Here is a 20,717-nt window from a genome sequence, read left to right as displayed (position 1 = left end):
TTTACCATTTTCTTCCACTTCACACATTTCTTTCAAGATGCCTCTGTGTTGCAAATCTGGCTACCACTTTGTCTACTTAGACATCTTCTGTCATACAAACATCTTTTAATATATATACCATTTCAGGCACTAGAGAAAATATAATTTATACACATGACATTATACCTGTGACTTCCAGCATGTGCTCAAGTTCTTTTGGCAACATTATCAGAATAGATGTCAGGCATAGGATTTCTTATTCAGATATGGCCTTTTGATATCAGGCATGTTTTGATTCTGACACGTGTTTTGATACATGAATTACGTAAACTAATCCAGAACCAGCAATGCATATCATCTTTTCCATATTTTTTACCTCAGTCTGTGTCAGGAATCCATTCCATGAGAAATCTCAGAGAGTTACATATTCTGGAAAAAAACCCAACAATATTCCACAAGAATTTAGTAGTTTTATTTGGTATTTTAATACTCTGCATTTGACTAGTCATTAATACTGCTATTGTTGTATAGAACAATGCTATCTGTCTGGTATCTGTTCTTTGGCCTATAACCAATAACCTTACATATCCTTCTTTAACATATTTTTTTGGATTCCCTCCAAATATAATAGTAGCTTTCAAAAAGAGAAAAAACATTCTGATCTAGTGCAGATAAGTCTTCCAGCATGGGAATATGATTGTTCCAAGTGGAAAGTTGCTTATTGGCAATAGGAGAAACTTTTTTGGAGAAAGATAAGAAAGTAGTTTCTATTTCTCTGAATTGAGCATATTTACAATTAAGTACTTAACAGTTGTGCTTGATTTTAGTTTTCATTAAAACTCATGTATCAGCAATTGCCCTAATTTTACAGAATTTCCTAAAATGTATAATGTAGTATGATGTAATATGGCAAATGACTTTGTTTCTGCTGGTTTAAGTCAAATGAAGACAGTACCCTACTCAGCCAAACCCAATAATTGTGTCAAGTAGATACTTCTTTCTGGTTTTGGTTGGTTAGGTGGTTGGTTGATTTGGGTTTTTTGGGTTTTTTGGGTTTTTTTCATTTTTGGTGGATTTTCTTTACATAAAGGAAGTGGAATTAACTGATGAGGAAAAGGCAATCAAAGCAAATCTAATGGATAATAAGGAACTACCTCCAGAAGTCCTTGATAAGATCGTTCCTGACTGGTGGAAGAAAGAGCCATTCCGGTATCTGTAATTAGATTCTCTCTTTCTTTAATTAATTCTAGGAAGTATATCATCCATTGTGCCCACAATTGTAAATAAATATCTCAGAGATTATTTCTATGCTCTTGTACTTTTTATGAGTAATGACCTATCTGTCAGTCTTGGTTTTGTTGTACTATTTGAATTGATATTTTTACAGTAGTATCATGTTTCATATGCTGCACACAGGATAGGACGAAAGTACACCTGAATTGGATTAAATGTCCTAAATAGCTGGGTAGTTTTCATGGGCTTACAGGATAGTTATGAAAACAAACCTTTTATATTTTTATATAATTTTTGTCCTGACTACAGATAGGGGACAATGGTTCTCTACACAGTGTAAAAAAAGGGAGATCAGTTCTAGGAAAAAAAGAATGCACCAAGACAAAAAATTACCCAGCATTATGCATAATGTTGTAATATTATATTGTATTAGATTATATTGTATTATATCACATGACAATACATTACACTACTAAACTATACTATGTTGTACTCTTCTTCCCCACAGCACCCAGGGCTACCTGTTCTTCCCTCCACTTCCATTTCTTCCAGCTTCTTTGGTTTTCTGCAATTTTACAAATGTATCCTATTAAAGTCTAAAGTAATAGATATAAGTATTAGCTTCTTATCAACACAACATTAATCCTTACATAACTACTCATCTAACTCGAAATTGTAAGAGCTCAAATAATCCATAGAGCTTTCCAGGTATAACTGACTTATTTTTAACATCTGCAGGAAGAGAAATATAAGTCATGCTGAGTAGCAAATTTCTCATCCTATACTACAGAAGAAACATGAATTTTCAGGCATAAGCTTTCTATGAGAGTTGTTGCCAGAAAAGTGTTTGGGGCACCATCTATTTTTTGAGACCAGTGCCTAAGTATTGTATTTAGAGTCACACAAGCAAGTCTGAGGACACAATTAGTTTTGGATTTCTAAGTTCTTTTAAAATATTTAAGCATTGCACATTAAAATCTCAGAAGAAATTAATTTGTAAGTACACTAATTGAAATACACAGGGAAATACCAGTTTTACATTGCCAAAAGATACTAGCTGAAAGTATTTTTTAAATTTTACTCATAAAATATGCATTTAATATGGGAGGGTCTGTGGGTTTTTTTCCAAAATAATTACATGTTCATTGTGTTGCACTTTAAACTACACTGTGTAATGATAAATATCTTATTTTCCAATTAGGTCAACAGGCTTTATACTAGATGGCTTCCCTCGTACTTCAGATGAAGCCAGATATCTGTCAGAACAAGGACTCTGTCCTGATGTTGCAGTTTATATTCAAGTAGAAGAAGGTGACATTCTTAACCGTCTTCTTCCTCTGCATCTGGAAAAATGGAAAGACAGACGGCGTAAAAAAAAGGAATATAAGAAAAAGCTGAAGGAACTAAAAGTAAAAAAAAGGGTAAGTTTTCACTGCTACATTTTTTTTTGTTGGTTTGGTTTGGTTTGGTTTGGTTTGGTTTGGTTTGGTTTGGTTTGGTTTGGTTTCTGCAGGAGAGGTCAAAACACAGATTCTAAAATTCTCAAAGCTGTGAAGAGTGCACAGAGTAACAGATATTGGAGCCAGGAGACAGTCCTACACATCCACAGCATTCTTAGGCTTATCATAGAAATAAAAAATCATTTAGGGCTCCTTTCCTCTTCTATGCAATTAATGCATGCAGGAGTTTGGGCATCTTGCAGCCCAAGAAAAGTAGCTGTGCTGCCAGATAAATGGCAGTCCTGGAAAAAAGGCAAGTTGATGGAGGGAATGAATATGGTGATAAAAAATTCAAATAAATGCAGTTCATGTGCTGTAATATTGTTGCATTCTGGATTCCCTTAGTATGTGCTGTTGAGTTGATCAGCATCTCCCATAGGCTGACTTCACTACCTATATATAGGTAAATAAAGGTGTATTTGTTCCCAGCTCTGATACTCTGCACAGGAATGCAGCAGCTCTAAACCACATTCTCAGTGCTGTTGCAGCTGCTCTGTGTCCCATGCAAATGGAGCTGTGCCTATTCTTGAACAGGTTACAAATTAGTCGGGGTAACCTGAAGCCTCTATGCAGACATTTAAAATTGGTACATAATATATTCAAGGTTCTTCACTTTTTATAAAAGTGAGATAAAGTACTTCACATGTAATATCAGAAAAGGTCTGAGCATAATTACTACAGAGCAGCTAACCCACAGGAAGTTAAGACAACAGAATTTGGGACAAGACTCATACAATACCGTTAATATTCCTAACAGTCAAAGGGAACACCACACATTTACTACCATACTCAGTCACCCCTTTGCCAAATAGCAGAAACCACCTATGAATTTAGAAACTCTGTAGTTTACCAATAAACCTATTACTGTATTTTCAGTGTGATAAGAATCAGTCTTTTTTTTTTTTTCCTCTAATTTCAATCTCAGAAATTGCCAAATTAGTTTTTCTAAAATATACTTACATGTTTGCCTAGTAGAGAGGTATATCTGGTCTGCAATATTTCAAGCTCTAGGTAGTATTTTTTAAAATTAGAACAGAACATTTAACTCTGGAACAGATTTTTAAAGTGGAAAGAACAGTGTTAATTACAGGTTACATTGCCAATTTTCAGAGGGGAGCCTTTATTAGGAACTAACATCAGTCTTTTTATATCTTCTTTTTACTAACATAATGAGAAGATTGCCAAAAGAAGGGAAGAACTTTTAGCAGAGCGACAAAAAAAGAAGCAGGAGGTAAGAAAACAGCCTAATAAGAGTTTTTAAATAGAAGTGTTTGCATTCATACAATAGAAATTACTAGAGCTTTTAGTCACAGACTTCAGGACAATGTAAAATTATGATAGACTGAGAGGAACTTTGACTTTCAAAAATAATTTTATATTATGTTTGAATTGCTTTAGAAACTATGGATTCATGAAGACTAAAAACAATTTAAAAATAATTCTCCATAAGTGCTTCAATTCAGGAAAATATGTATGAATGTGTTTAATGTATCAAATCTGTAAGCATAAGAGTAGCCCCACTAATTGAAATTAGGCATGTGCCTTTAAGTACACTGTCAAATCCATGGTTAATCCAGAATAGGACTGTACCAGGATTTCTGCTTAAAGTCAATTACATAATATATTTACAAATGCATTCATGTACTACTTGACTGCTCATGATATTCTGTCAGCTACACTTTCATCAAACATGCTTTTTTATAACAAAGTCCTGTCAAACTACAATACCATGTACGAAAAAACACTCCTCTTATCAAAACTGCAGTGTAGCTCTTCAGGTTTTTTAAGTACTCTTGGAACTGGTGCTTCACTGTATATCCAATGCAATACTGCTGTATTTTCTTCTGAAATAAGATTCTAGAATTTACTATATTTTTGCATATGACAAAGGATATCCCAGAATGAGGTTTTGTTGAACTAAGGGCTTTTTTTAATTTAAAAAGGGACAAGAATAACATATGTTCCTTCAAAATACCTCTATTATAGACATGAAACAACAACATATTTTGTCTTTATAGGCTTTAGAAAATAAGGATAATGATGAAGCTACTGAGGAGGAGGAGGATGAAGATATTGAAGCTGTACTTGCAAAAGAGTTCTTGGAAGAAGAAGAAGAGGAAGAACCAGAAGAAGAAGAAGAAAATGAAGAAGATGCTGTTGAGCGCATGCAAAATGAAATTGTAGAGAAGTTTGAATCAGAAATAGAAATATTACAAAGTGTGAAGGTACTGATACCACTGCTTATTTTGTTAAATTATATGATCACATGAAAAAGAATTTATATATTTATTTTTCACATTTAAAAATTATAATGCCTAAGTAACCGTGCTGCTGTACTCATGATCTAAGTATGTGAACAAGATGAAGACTGTTCTGAGAAGGTATAGGCTTTAAAGAATATATAATTTATATGACTAATATAGTAGAGAAAAAAAAAATATAAAGCTTTTGGGTAGACCTATCCAGTCTTGGTGTCATTATGTTTTTGATAGGTCAGTTGACACAGGCAACCAACCTAGAGAGTTGTGAATGTATGAACACTATTTCAAAATAATTTTTGAGGCAAAATTCTTACTAGGCAGCTCTATTTTTTAACACAGTTCCTAGTTGTTAATGAAAAGTTCCTAGTTGTTCCTAGTTGTGATGAAACCAAATGTAAAAATAAAATCCAAATCTAATATTGGTTAAGATGCTGGCTGTTTGGCACCATTCCCACACTAGTGACATAATTTTCTTGAAATCAGTGCAATTGCCTATGGTGAGATAACCTCATCTAACACCAGATATCTACAATGCTAAGACCACATCTAAGGCAGTAGCTAGATTGGTTACATTTGTTTATTATCTACTAATTATCTCACTTCAGAAAGAAACTAATCATGATTTAGAAGAAGCTCTATCCACTGAGCTTCTTCTAAAGGTTTACAAAATAAGATAATAATACAATATTGTAGCAGTGTGACATCTAATATGGAAGTTTAAACTTCAGTGGGCAAGGAAGACCAATTCCCATCAAACTTTGCTGATTTATGTTGACTGATAAACTGCTTAGAAGACCCTTGATAGTTCACAGAAAATCTTGCCATCAATCTTTATTTTTAAAAAATTAAAATTTGCATTTATGATTCTAATATTTCATTATATTTTCATAACCAGGAAGAACTTGAAAAGTTATTAATACCACCAGTTGAGATCAATGGAGGACGGATACCTCGCATCGTGTGCTACCAAATATACAGCAAGCTGAATTCTCTAGTGGAAAACCGCAGGAGCATTTTTGAGAAATGTTACCCAATAAGTTTGCCACTTGCAGAGAAGATGCTAGTTTTCTCATATAAATTACTAAGTTCTTTTGGCCAGTGGGATCCAATCAAGGTAATGTTCTTAAATGGCTGAAGAATGTTTTCAAGAGTTGACACTTTTCAAAAATGTATTTCACATTAACAGGATATTACCAGACAGTAGCAACTAATACGAGAAATATTTAATGAAAACTACATTACTGAATCAAAATTATGCCACTGAATATACACAAAATACAGCAAGCATTAATAATAAAAGATGTTGGTCTTTTCAGTGTGGCAGGTAATTTAAGGCTGAGAGGCATTTAGTAAAATTTGTTTTGCTGTGATTGGTGACATGATTAAACATGGCATTGAATCAAAAAAAAATGCCTCACTCTTAATGATACACAAAACACAGGACAACAGAGAAGGTCTTCAAACCTTCCAATAGTAGTGAGAACAAACTCAAAGGATTTGGGATATAAATTTGTAAGAAGCCACACACACAACTGGCCCCCAAACCTAGTAGTGGCAAAAAATGTTAGATGTACTTAATTCATTAGCGGTAATTCTTTCTTGTCAAAATTTAAAATGTTTGAAGAGCAACAAATTTATTTCTATGGTATTTTACTAGAGATCTGGAAAGTTGAGGTCAGAAAGTACTCATCACTATCCCCAAGGCAGGAAATGAAATATTTACAGGTAATTCTTTTGGTTTAATGATAGAAATAAAAGCAGATTGGATTGTGAGTAAATAAAAATTAAAAAGGAAGGTTCATTGAAAAAAAGTCCTGTGAACATTCAGAAAGCTCTGAATGTTCACTGAAGGCTCTGAAGGAAACATACTTTGGCCTTCATTTTACTATGCCAATTAATCAAACCATTTTATTCTCTGTTGTATAGCATCATGTTGGGTCTTCACCTGTTCCAGATAACATTTGTCTCTCTTTAACCTTAGGATCAGAATCTTCATTCTTTTTTATGGCTGCATCAATTGGCATCTAATAATCTAGGTACATACTGGTACATCTACTAACAGAAGTAGATATGTCTACACTTACGTCATTTCCAACTACTGAACCACACTTTATGTGTTTAATTGCAATTAGTGTCTACACCCTAGTCCTTGCACTTTGTTCTATCAGATTTCACTACATTTTTGTATTCCATTTCTCCACTTGATTCCTTTGTTCCATACAGTATGTTTTACCAACTAAAAAGTACAATTCAGTTTGAAGAAAGAAGTCATAGTAAGCTATTGGATAAAATAAGAGTGGTGTGCTGACAGTGAAAATGTACAAGCTGATAAAAATGAAAGGGAAATATGATCATTCTTAGGCATTTTAGGATAATAATAGAAATTATAAAATTGATTACAGACTGGAAGTTTTGGGTTAGAAAGGCAGATTGAGTATGTGCCAGTTACTTTGAGATTAAATTTGGGGGGGAGGGGAAGTAGTTATGCAACTGACTAGAAAAGCAGAGAATAAACATTATGAACTGAGTAAGGAATGGAAGCAGATTTGCAGTAGAACAGACTCATGAAATCCCATAAATAGAGGGCAAGCACCCTGAAATCACTTGATGCAGGAATAGGAACCTAAGGATATGAGAAGAGTCTGGCAGGACGATGCCACACAGTAGAACAGCCCCATCTCTAGCTGTAATAACCAGACCAGCCTTACTGACTCCTTCAAAGATTACTAATAGATTTGTGAGGTATGATTTTCCTCGACGAGAAGGTGAGTTGGCTCTTCCCCATTATTTGAAATGTGTGCATGTAAGTACTGGGTTTTTTTCCTTAATGTATTTCAGTTTGCTCAATACAGAGTCAGATTTACTGGACTATTTCTGCCAGGTTCTGTGCTGGAGGGAAAAAAAAAAAAATAGTAATTTTCTCCACCTTTTTTTGTTGAAGGACAGTCAATGTTATACATTATTCAGCACTACACTTCTGAGTCCCTTTAGAATAGTAAGGTGAATGTCATCTGGTCTTAGCAATTTTTTCTACATAATGATTTTCTACATTTTGTTTTAAAGCATCTTTTATTGACACTTTAAGATAGTTCTTCCAAGAAAGGCTGCAACAGGGTCATGACTACGTTTTTCCATAGAGAAGAGTAGTGCAAGGAATTAATCTGGCTTCAATGGCTGTTTCTGCCAATTGCATTTCTTAAATGTCAATGATCCATCAACACTGCAGGTTTTAGTCGGCTGTTTTTGAAAGTCTGATGTGTTTGAAAAGATTTCATCAGCAGTGTATGTATTTTTCCAAGAACTTTTTCAGCTTATCTTCTTGTGGTTTTTCACTTGACCATAATATAAGTATTGATATCTTTTTATGCCTTCTTCATTTGTATATGACTTCTGGTGAATACAATATTCTCCGTGTATTTTCTATTGACAGGCAGGCAGGTGAATTTAATTCACTGAGGAATAAAATGATTCTCTTTATTCTCTGAAAATTCAAAAACCTATTATGTTAATCTTTTCTGGCTACACTATCTTGACAGACATAAAGTGTTACAGTACCACCTACTGGAAATAGCAAGCATTCTTTCTGTCTTCAATGTTTATTTTGTCTTTTGAACAATTGTAGGTATAGAAGTTTCTCAGATTTGATCAGAATATTATGTCCATATGTGTGAATTTCAGAACGCTTTGATGGTTTGTCTCATATGGTTGGTACTCCTCTACCTGCCTATAAAGCCACTTCTCTGGGATAGAGGAAGAAGAGGCTTTGTCAAACCTAATTAACTGATTCTCATTTTGTATGTTATACAGTTAAGCCAAGGAGATGTGATCAAGCCACAGGAAAGGCAAGGAAGCACAGTCTTTCCAGTAATCCATCGACAATATATTTATTTCTTTTCAAGTAAAGAGAATAAAGAAACATTTATGACAAATCCCATCAAATATATTTGTCAGCCAAAGCCTAAGCTATCTGTGCCAGTAAAGATTGCAATTGTGGGACTTCCAAAATCTGGAAAGACTACAGGTATGAGCAGTTATCTATTAAAAAAAATAATAATTTTTAATGACTGAAGCTGTATCTGTCCTTATTGTTTCAAAAATCATAAACCATTAATATTGTTGGTCTTCCTGCTTTTCTTGATGGGCACAGACTCTTTTAGTTACATTCTCTAGTATCTCATTTGACAATCTGATACTTATGCATTGTCCATTTCAGTTTTATCCCAAGTCTTTAAGATGTTAGAGACCTAGACTTGCACTTAGAAAAACTGGACTTACACTACTTATACCACCTGTATTTGTTGGTTATAATAAATAAATTTAAATAAATAATAAATTGGTTATTATTTTCTAATTGTTTCTTATTTTTTTGCAGTCAATATAAGCTAATGTAAAATGGAGAAATAGGCCTAGGAGCAAGGATGAGGACCCCAAACTCCCCACTCCCCAGTCTGTTTCCAAATTTCTCGATTAAAATACCCCCAAGAGTTCCAACCTTCTCCCCTCCCCTTCCTCCTTCATGTTATTGATTAGAATAGGATGTTAGGAACACAATCGGAATGAAGAGACAGGTTCAAATTACCTCATATTTAGGATGAAATTTTGCCATCTTTCCCATTTCCTGGATAAGTGTAACTGATGGACTGTTCTGTAAGAGGAGCAGCAATGGAGGCATATTTTCTAACACACTCTAATAATATTGACTGTATCTGCTGAGGTTTGTGCTAAATTGAATAGTGTTAGCATGCCCTGTGCATATGCCAGATTATGATGCTGCTTACCTTAAAAGTTGTGACTTGAAATCAAAATATTTTGCAGTTGCCCAGAGACTTGCGAGTGCTTATGGGTTCCTGCGCCTGTCCTTAGGAGATGCCATCCGGTTTGTGATAAACAATCAGCCAGAGAGTGAGCTGGCACTTAAGGTACAGTCACACCTTCTCCAAGGACTCACTGTACCTGATGAATTGGCCATCCAGGCTCTAGATGTGACTCTGCTAAATCATGTGGATAATGCCACTGGGTAAGAGTCTTCTTGGGGTATTGGGAGTTTCTCCAAGACATAGGCATGGATTCCCATGTTATCACTGTAATCAATTTCACTAAAACACATCAGTGGTTTCTGCATTAAGAAAATAATCTGTACAAAACGAGATTTTTTACAACAGTTCTGTGAAATGAGACTGAAGATAATTTTCTGCTATTTTCAAGTAACTATATTCCAGTAAATCCAAATAATATACTTTATGACAGTTACTTTTTTTTTCAGTCAATAAGCCCGTATCTTCTATTATCCTTTGAGAACTACCATTTGGTCTCTCTTACACCAACTCCAGAACCAACTTGGACCTGATTCTCTTTGATCATGCAGGCTGGTTCAATACTTGTTTTTTTCCCCTAGTTTTCTTAACATCTGAAGTTATTAAGGAGGATCTGAAACCAGTGAGTCTTTCCACCTCATTCATATCTGATCCTAGGCTCTTTCTTCAACACTGAAATACCTTTGAAACTGGGCAGACTTAAAAAGCTATATCATCAGTATTTCATGACATTCAACTCCTCTCCCACAAAAAGGAGAATTGTTACAGAAACAGGCAATTCTGCAATAATCTCTGAAAATTATTTGTGCTTCTGATCAGAATTCTTTCAGCTTCTCTTTCATGTTAAATCCTGGAATATTGTTTCAGTATATTTTGTTCCAGTATTGCCTGGTATGTGAAAAGCATTTATTCTTCAATTTGATTTTAAAAACTCTTCAAATACTGTAGTAAATCATTTTACTTACCACTTTAAAAACTGCTCCTCCCAATCCACATGAAGACTTCTCATAGTTAAAATCATGTTTCTGAATGATTGATGTATCAGAATTTCAAAGTATACCATTTTTATAAGTCACAGCCATCCACTTACCTTTTGCCCTTTGTGTATTTCCTTTTCTCATTACTATTTTTTCTTCTACCTGCTTGATTTTTTTTATTTGGTTGTAAATTCTTAGGAGTGAAGAATGTGCCTATCAAGTGAGAGCAGTGATAACTTCATGGCATGGGTGTAGACTTCTGTCTCCATGGAAAATGTACTAGAAATAGACTAACTGGTTGATTGGAAACTCACTTCTTAGGAAAAGTATTTTTCTGTTTCTGTTTGTGTGCAGAGTTGTAATTGATGGATATCCTCTAACAAGAAACCACGTAAATCTCTTGGAATCAACTAAGATAATTCCAGTGAAAATCTTTGAATTAGATATGGATACAAAGGAAGTGTTCAGAAGAGCACTGTTGGATAAAGAAACCAAAAGCCGGTAGTGATACTCCTTGATAGATTTTTTTTTTTATTTTTTATTTTCTACACAATATTGTAATATCTCTATTTATGTGCCTCAGTGCTATAGCCAGATAGTTGTATCTAACCTGGAGCATAACTCAGCTGTCTCTGACCTCCACATATGACAAACATGGGAACCAGTCCTTCTCCTTTCTAATGCTTTGATTTCCATAGACCAGAAATAGCAATGTAAGGTGTTTGGGGCGTGCTCTGGCCAGATCCCTCAGTTGCATGACTGAGATTACAAATGTGCAATGCTGTGCACCCACTGCTTAGTTTAACTGGTTTAATGAAACTGTACATCAGAAATGTTACCACTTCTTTCTGCTGCTGAAATTTATTTTTCATCAATTATTATCAAAAAATACATTGATACTTCAGCTACTAACCTCTTTTTTAAAAACTTAATTCGAGTTCTTTTAAAAATATGGAAATAATGCATATTTAGTAATGTATAGAATTCAGGAGTTCTAAGCCTTTTGATTCAGTTCATTCCCTTTTTTGTTTTTCTGAGAAGATAAATATTCTGCTTAAAGAGCCGCTGGTTGTTTTTGAGGAAGAACAGTAAGTAGTTTATAAGCAGACAGGGAATGAAAAAGAACAGAACATTCACTTTAAAATTAAATTGTGTAAGAACCTGTTTCTCATTAGAGGAAATGTTCTAAGAAGTTCCAGATAGCTTGGAGCGTTGTTGCATGCCTCTTTCATTTTGTCCTTTTCTTTTTGTCTTTCTTTTTATCAAGTAATCAGTACAATGTTAAATTGTTTACTAAAAGACTAAAGACAATTTGCATTGCAAAAATTAAATCAATTATGTGTTTTTGAAAGTATTTACTTTAGACTTCATTTTAAATACCAAACTAATTATATTTCATAGGCTTAAGTTCAAATCAAGTGTGTGATATTAGGGTACCATTTAATGGTGTATTTGTAGTGCGTGTCAGGTAATATGTGCTGATACATTCCAAATCCTTTGCAAAATAATTATTGAGTTGTATTTGGGGCATAAATAGAAAAAGTTGTGTTCTTCATTTTTGAACAGGACTGTCTGATCATAAGTACACTGCTTTTCACAAGTAGCTGGTAGTATTCTTAATAAGAAATTTGTATCTCTCAGATATGTTCTACAGTGTCAAATAGGCAAAATTTTGTAAAAAGAACTTAGAGTGAACTCTAGAATTTACACCTAAAATTCAATGAAATTATCTATTCTTCAGATTTAAATCACTGTTATTTTTCATTGTCTTTAGACTTCCCTATCCTGAACATGACAGCCCACAGATTCTAGCTATTAAAAATTCCTGCTATAAACAGCACATTGATGATATTAGAACTTACTATATGAAAGAACATCAGAACTGGTGTGTGATTGATGCCAATCATAGCAAATGGAAGGTGTGGAACACCATTGAGCAGGAAGTTCAGGTGGTTGTTAAACAAATCCAGATATACCTTGAAAGAAGAAAAGAAGGTAAAAAGAAAAACAAAGTTTCCCGGAATATTTGTTTCTTTAAAAAGCTGCAATGTACTATGTGCATGACAACTTCACCTGTCTTTGGATGAGGCTAATTCTTTGGCACATACATACCCTTAAATTCTTCAATCTCATCTACAGAGATCTTGAAGAGATCTCTTGAAAAGAGTGAAGACAAAGCCAACTACAGGGCAGTCTGAGGCCATCCTCCAAAGAACAGGGTAACAGACATCTGCTAAAGGAAGTCAGAGTCCTTGGTCCATGGCAGATCTAGCAACACTGGGTGGTAAATGATAAATAGTATGCCAAACATGCAAGGGGAACTCTAACTTAAAGCTTCACTTCAGTGTTAGTGAAGGAAGAGGGAGGGAGAGGGAAGATGTTAATTTGAAATCTAGAAACAAGCTTAAATATGCCATCTGAGTTAATTTCTGTGCTTTGGGAAGAAGACCACTTTATTCTAAAATGGCACAGTTCCCACTTGACTCTTTGTGTGTCAGCACTGGTCAAGATTAAATATGTCTTTTAAAATGTATGTACTATTTAATTAGAACTCCTCTGAAGGGAAAATATACTTCCTTATCTCATATCCACATTTTGGGTTTACCTTTTACAGCTCTCTGGCTGTACCCATCTTAAAAATTGGAGTCATAATCAAAAATCTTAAAATACATTTAACTTTTACACATCAAGCTTGAAAAAGCATGACTTTTAAGTAATTTGGATTTGAGATGACATTTTATTCAAGATTTTGAGTATATTTCCTCCAGATAGAATGTAGCATTTGCAATATATGGATGAATAAAGGGAAGCCTTTCATCACACCTTGTACTCTTTTTCAGCAACATAAAGAAATAAAATATTTGAAATGTCCCTTACTAACACAAAGGAGTGAAACAATAAATCATAAATAAGAACAACAGACTAATAAGCTGAGCATGCAGAGTATCCCACATCATTAATAATTCTATTTCTTAAATGCTACAAAAATGTTATTAAAATTAATTGGTAAAATGAGTTACAACTTCATTTTATTGTTAAATTGCTGTTTTAGTTCTCATTATTTCATATAATTTTCAAATTAAGAATTATCTTCTAGACTGTAGCATTCCTGAGTAGAATTGTTTGATGTTTCTATGTCTCTCATAAATAAAACATTATCATTAATTGCTTTCATTAACAGGAAAAGCAGCCAGCATTGCTGATTTATGTATCACTCCCAAAGAACTGCAGGATCAGCTGGGGGAATGTGGACAGTATAGTCCTGTCAGCCTTGCAGAGAAAGGTGAACTGATTGACTGCTCTGTAACCCCCTCATTGGAGTTTACTGCAGAATTTCAAGGGCGCTATTACAAAATGGCTTCACAGGAAGAACTGGAAGTACGTGTCAAAAAGCGGGTCAAAAAGGAGGAGATTATGGGAAGAGGGAACATTGTTGCTTAGAATCTTTGATTCTGTACAGAAATAGGTAATATGCAACTTGAATTAGACCACTTTTGTTAGCATTCAAGCTTTTGTTCTGCATACTTCTGCTGTCAAATGTCTAGGCAGACAAAATACAGGACAGACACCATTAAACTAAATTTCGTCTTACAAATTGTCACAAATCAAACATTCGTTTGAAAAAGTAACTTTCTCCTTTCTCTATCTGTTGTGGGGAGACTGAGTTAGAAAGTGGTTTATGATAACAGTAAATAGTGATGGATGGTGGGTGGATAGTGACTACTTCAACTAAGAATAGGCTGGAAAAAAAATTACCCAAGAGCAACAGCAATGCCAACACACTTGCATTGCAGAAAAAAAAGGTATCTAAATTGTGTGAGCCAGTCGTCTGGAGTTTGGCTAACTGTTCTACAGTGCTTCTTTCATGATAAAAACATTTCTTTTTCTACAGAAATTCTTGAGCAGACCAGATGTTTATGTATCATCACTGGCATCTCACCCTCTGCCACCCCCATACATGCTACCGAAGAAACTGACTGCAGCAGAAGTGAAGGCCTTATTCCCTCTAAGGGCTGAAATGCGAGGGTACTGTCCAGTCACTTACCTAGATGGAAAACAGAGGTATGTCACCAGAGTTTTCATAATCTGAATTACAGACTATATAAATGCATTAAGAAGGAAATATTTTCAAAGTACTTTTTAATGCTGTTCAGGGTCTGGACAGAAAAAGCAATTACAATTCTTATATTGTGCCTGTGGCTTCGGAAATCAAGATAAAATCACCTTTTAAAACTTACATGGCTACAGGTTCTACAAGAATCTGTGTTGGCTTGGTGTCTTTCATGATGAAGATGGACAGAGATAATTTGAATTGTCTCTATCATAAGCCTTCAAAGGTTCAAAGAAATCTCATAAATCCCTAGTACATGCAAAACTAGCTATTATGATTTTTGTAAGAGATCCATAAAGCTCCACCATAAAAATTTCCTCAGTGTGCAAGAATTTCTCATCAGAGGAGAACCATAATAGCCAATTCTGTGTTATCCCTTTTTAATCTCCTGAACAACTATGATTGGCATTTTAAATGGAGGAGTTCTAAAGAAGCACTATAAAAGTTCCTCAAGCAAATTCTGAGGCAGAGACTATAAGATTTTGAACCTTGTAACTGTCAGTCATGTAATGGAAACTTGGATGATTGATTGCAATTTTTCTTTGTAGTTGCTACACTTGCTAAATTACCAGAAGGCTACCAGTAGCTCATGAATTTACACCACACAAATTATGTTTTACATTTTCTGTGAATGAGTAATTCTTGTTCCATCTTTTCAGATATGAAGCTTTGGTGCCTGGCAACATTGAGTATGCAGCAAAATACCAAGACAAGGTATATATTTTTGAAAGTGAAGAAAAACTTCAGAAGTTTATGAGGTGAATACACTAACTGCATTTTAATCTTCAATCATGTAATTGTTTGTACATCTTGAAAGTGCTTACTTTTTATCTGGTTAGGTTACCAGAGAAATACTGGAATCTGAAGCTTCCCCATAAACTCCCTCCAAAAAAAGAGCCAATGCTACTAACTACGCTTCCTTTGGCTGGATACCTTGAACAGGCCAGTTTTTGCTTTTCTATTTTAAAACGTGATTTTTTGATATATAGTGTATCCCACTCAGGTTTTTTTAAATTTTTAATGCATTTGAGTCTTATATTTATCAATGAGATTATATTAAATTGAAAAATTTTTCATTACAGTTGAGAGCAATTTTTTTAAGCTTTAAAGTAATAGATGTTTGTAGGTTTAATGAAAAAATACAAGACTGTCAGAGGGGGATAATAAGCTGCAGTATTATATGACAGATTTTTCTGACTTAGTTGTTTATCATATCTTGTAACATTTTGGTTTGACTTTTAACAGCAGCATAGACACAAGCTTACCTGGAAAAATTTAAGAGTAGTTTGTTACACTTTGACACATGAATAAATAAAACAATGATTCATGGTCACAGCCCTCCCTATTTTATGCTAATTTGTTATCTTCTGCTATTCACCAACTTAGGGTATTGTCCTGTATTGTTAGATCTGCATAAAAATAGGATAAGGCATTACTCAAGATTCTGTAATGGTCTTTTAAACCTGTTTTCTGTCTTTAGGGAGTAGCAACTTCTCTAATAAAAGCTCTGCATGAAGTTGGCAGCCTTAAGCCAAAGTTTCCATTCCTAAGTGTGAAAGAAACTGCTCTGCTTTTTGTCTCCTTCCATCTAAAAGGTAGTGTATAAAATAGCATGCTATAAAAATAACTAATTGTATAAATTACATAAGTCCTCTGAAACAATATAGATAGCAAATTAGTGTTCATGTTTGCTGTTTTTTAGAATTTCTGTTTGGGTTTTTTTTCACCAGGAGATGTCAGTTGCAAGTAATAATCTTTAATAGTTTGCAATCAGTTTAACTATTGCCAGCTTTCTTGATTTCAATGTCTTTGTTTGCAGCTCTGCTATAGCTTTGGGCTGGTTTCCAGCACTGCTGGATACTTCTGGAGCATTACTGACATTTCTTTCAACCCACCACTTCTGTCTTTTATAAGCCAAACAGTTCACTGAGTGAACTTCAACTGGTCTTTCATATTTTACATTTTTATTTATTCTTTTAGATAATAACAATATTAATTATTTTTTGTAAAAAATAATTAAGAAAACATCCTGTGTTTCCTCATGTAGTTTCCAGAGCCCTCCAGAGTTTTCTTAACTATCACAGATTTTTCTGCTAGCACAGCTTTGTTAAGGAACACCATTGAACAGGGCAGGCACATGGTAAGCCCCTGCATAAATGTACAGTTCCTAAGCCCTCAAACTGCTTTTATCCTGTAGTTTGCTTCATTCACAAAGGCTGTTTTCATTCTATTGTTAGCATGGCTTTGCTAACCTAAGGATGCCCATGCTAGGAATGTTTTGCTCATATATTGCAACATTAAATCATTATTAGTAGTGGATGATGAACCAGAAGGGTTATGCAAATACAGAAATGTCTTCTCCCTGTGCAGTGCCAAACAGTTTGACCCTAGGAATTCAGGAAAACAAGTTTTCTTCTTCTAGCACTGCATAGGGCTGCTTCCAGCTTTAAGATATAGCATTCCTGTACACTGACAAATCACTTGAACATAACAAGTCCCTCCATGTTCCAAACACTGGAACAGATTGCCCACAGAAGTTGTGGAATCTTCATCAGTGGAAATATTCAAGAGCCATCTGAATACAATCCTGTGCCATCTGCTCTGGGATGACCCTGCTTGAGCAGATGACCCACTGTGGTTCCTTCCAGCCTGACCCATCCTGTGATTCTGTGATTTGTTGCAAATACAGCATTATTTATTATGGTGCATCTCTTCAGAATAGTCACACCACTCTTGATCAAAAACTTTGATCAAAGTGCTTTAAGTTGTGGTCCCCTGGAAATTTATTTCATCCTATTTCTATGTGAAGTTAAACCTTCTCATATTCAGTTAACATCATTCTCTAATGTCACATTTAAACAGGGGACAAGAAGCAGGGATTTAGTTGCTCCTTCAGCTTCTCACACTAGATTGCTTTTGGTATCTGAGAAGGTACAGGTGATCAACCATAAATGCAGATGGATTTACTCCTGAGAAGAGAGTAGTAAACCATATATCACTAGTGATTGAGTATCCTTCAAGCTAGACTCCTGTAAGGGCTGTATTTAAAGATATGCTTGAAAAACCTCTCAGAAACCATTAAATGTAGCTGTCTACAGTTTAAAGGTAGTGGGCTGAAGTGTCTTACAGTATAGCTCTTCATGCTGTCCAGTTTTTGTAATGAGATATAAAATACTGTGCATAAGAAAAAAATTATTATGATTTGTCTCACTCCTTCTCCTTTGCCTCAGGTTAACAATTAAAATAATAAACTGTACTTTGAGGACTGGCACTCAATACTAATGGACTAAAAAATAACTAAGCCCAAAATAGGGCTTAGGGTAGAGAGAAACCTTCCTTCCTCCTCCAAACTACTGGTCAACTCTTCACAGAATCGTGGTATCACAGAATATGCTGAGTTGGAAGGAACCCACAACGATAATTGAGTCCAACTCCTGGCAGTGCACAGGACCATCCCAAGAACTACTGTGTCCTGGAGAGCATTGTCCAAACACTTCTTGAATTGTGTCAAGACCACTTCCCTGGGCAGCCTGTGCCAGTACCATTGTGGGCACTCAACCCAGTGAAGAAACTTCTCCTGATATCCAACCCTAATCTAACCCTCCTCGACAACTTCAGGCTATTCCCTCAGGCCATGGGCCCTCACTGGTCACCAGACAGATCAGTGTCTGCCCCTCCTCTTCCCCTCACAAGGATGTTGAAGACTGCAGTAAGGTCTCCTCTCTGTCTCCTCCAGGCCGAACAGACCAAGTGACCTCAGCTGCTCCTCACACAGCTTCCCCTCAAGACACTTCACCATCTTTGTTGCCCTCATTTAGACACTCTCTAGTAGTTTAATGCCTTTATTGTATTGTGGCACCCAAAACTGCCCCCAGCACTGGAGGTGAGGCCATCCCAGCTCAGAGTAGAGCGGGACAATCCCCTCCCTTGCCCAGCTGGCCATGCTGTGCCTGATGTCCTCCAGGGCAGGGTTGGCCCTCCTGGCTGCCAGGGCACTGCTGGCTCATGTTCCACTTGCCATCAACCCCCAGCTCTCTTTCCACAGCGCTGCTTTCCAGCCTCTCATTCCTCAGTCTGTCTGTGCATCCAGGGTTGCCCCATCCCAGATGCAGAATCCAGCACTTTCCCTCATTGAACTTCATATGGTTGGTGACTGCTCAGTCCTCTGATTTGTCGAGGTCTCTGCTGGGCCTCCCTGCCCTCGAGGGAGTCAATAGCTCCTCCCAGTTCTGTATTATCTGTGACCTTGCTCAGCATCCCAGTCCTGCATCCAAGTCATGTCGTTCTAATTGGGAACGGCGGAAAGAACGACACGGACTCTCAAAGGAGTCAGAACAGGAGAGAATCTCTAGTTTATTGTTTCAGTCATGTTATATAGACTAGTTCGTGAAGAGTACAGAAAGGAAACTCTTATTGGTTAGTAAAGTACTACATTACCATCATTGGTCAGTGGGGTTTACCACCCCCTGACCTTCTCCTGCAAGGAAAACACGGGAATCAGAAAACAGCACCTGCAGGCTGTTTTCTGTCTTTGAGGATTGTTTTGAATCCTCCCATGAATTTCCCAGGCTAGCTTCTCAGGCAGGGCTGGCAGGCTATGGGCCTACAGCCTGCTCCAAAGCTAGCCTCCATAAAGTCATTCATGGAGATGTTGAAGAGCACAGGGCTGAAGATGGAGCCCTGTGGAACTCCACTGGTGACAGGTCACCAGTCCGATGTCACCCATTCCCTACAGCCCTTTGTGCCTGAGTGGTGAGCCAGTGGCTCACCCATGACATGATGTGTTTATCCAGCTGTGTGTCTGACCTTTTGTCCAGAAGGATACGGTGAGAGACAGTACTGAAAGCTTTACTGAAATTCAAAAAGATTACATCAACTGGCTTCCCTTAGTCAACTAGGTGGATTATTACTTTGTCATACAAGGAAGTCAGGTTTAATAAGCAGGACTTTCCTCTCATGAAGCTGTGCTGGTCACAGTCCTGCTTATCAAACCTGACTTCCTTGTATGACAAGGAAGCCTATCTTATGGCCAAAGCATTTAGGTTATAGAATACCTGTGTCAAGGTCAGAGTAGCCCAGCACCAGCCATACCAGACCTGGGCTATCCACAAGGTGTCCCACTTCAGGTTGTGTGCCACACTACCCAAATTTGTCACTGCCTGGAGTTTCACCAGTATCTCATGGTCTGAGAAATGGGAAGTTGACAACAGCTGGGCATGTTTGTTGTGTCTTCTTTTACAAAAGCCTGATTCTTCTGATTATCATGGCCCTTTGGAGTCAGGAACTTCCTGAAATACCAGATGATCTTTTTGGCTTGGGACCAACAGTCAAGGTGTTTATTTGTACCATGGGTAATGCTAACAGAGGTAGACTTGGTGCCTTTGAAAATTTCTGTAATGTAATTCCATAATGTTTATAGGGGACACTAACATGCTACTTAAATTCTTGCAGCACACAACCCCCGGAGCTCGGAGCCAGTGCGGCAGATGTACAGAAAGAAGCTGTTGCAGTTTGTGGAGCACTGCCAACTCATCCCCTACCTGGGGACTGCCATGGCAGGCCCGTATAAGGAGCCAAGAGATCGGCCCCTTGGCTTTGATGACAGGCTGCAGACTTTTCTTTCTCTGAAAGGCACCCACCCCACTTTTGTGTGAACCCTGTACTTCCACTGATTAGCACATGGAGTGTTGCCATTAGGCACCAGCATGGCTGCAACATGGCCCGTGAACATCACATACTCCTGGGCCAGTTTTTTTAAATCTTCAAATCTTAGAAATAAAATCTTTTGCCTGAAGTTCAGAGATATAAATCTACTAAAGAGCATCCAAAGAAAGGCTGTGACA

General features: G+C 36.3%; 1 protein-coding gene across 1 annotated transcript in view; it reads left to right on the top strand.

Moving 5' to 3' along the window:
• Nucleotides 1-20,609, top strand: part of AK9 (adenylate kinase 9) — a 61,400-nt gene extending 40,791 nt beyond the window's left edge. The window contains exons 23-37 of the mRNA XM_058836951.1: nucleotides 1,070-1,188; nucleotides 2,414-2,633; nucleotides 3,889-3,942; nucleotides 4,730-4,936; nucleotides 5,868-6,086; nucleotides 8,780-8,993; nucleotides 9,788-9,989; nucleotides 11,118-11,264; nucleotides 12,538-12,758; nucleotides 13,945-14,141; nucleotides 14,656-14,825; nucleotides 15,534-15,632; nucleotides 15,714-15,816; nucleotides 16,355-16,469; nucleotides 20,326-20,609. Of these exons, the coding sequence (XP_058692934.1) occupies nucleotides 1,070-1,188; nucleotides 2,414-2,633; nucleotides 3,889-3,942; nucleotides 4,730-4,936; nucleotides 5,868-6,086; nucleotides 8,780-8,993; nucleotides 9,788-9,989; nucleotides 11,118-11,264; nucleotides 12,538-12,758; nucleotides 13,945-14,141; nucleotides 14,656-14,825; nucleotides 15,534-15,632; nucleotides 15,714-15,816; nucleotides 16,355-16,469; nucleotides 20,326-20,528 (2,490 nt within the window). The 3' untranslated portion in view covers nucleotides 20,529-20,609. The remainder of the gene's footprint in view (nucleotides 1-1,069; nucleotides 1,189-2,413; nucleotides 2,634-3,888; nucleotides 3,943-4,729; nucleotides 4,937-5,867; nucleotides 6,087-8,779; nucleotides 8,994-9,787; nucleotides 9,990-11,117; nucleotides 11,265-12,537; nucleotides 12,759-13,944; nucleotides 14,142-14,655; nucleotides 14,826-15,533; nucleotides 15,633-15,713; nucleotides 15,817-16,354; nucleotides 16,470-20,325) is intronic.
• Nucleotides 20,610-20,717: the final 108 nt, after the last annotated feature.

The sequence above is a fragment of the Poecile atricapillus genome, chromosome 3 (genome assembly GCF_030490865.1).
Source record: "Poecile atricapillus isolate bPoeAtr1 chromosome 3, bPoeAtr1.hap1, whole genome shotgun sequence".
NCBI classification, from domain to species: domain Eukaryota; kingdom Metazoa; phylum Chordata; class Aves; order Passeriformes; family Paridae; genus Poecile; species Poecile atricapillus.
This window is presented reverse-complemented; position numbering and strand designations above follow the sequence as displayed.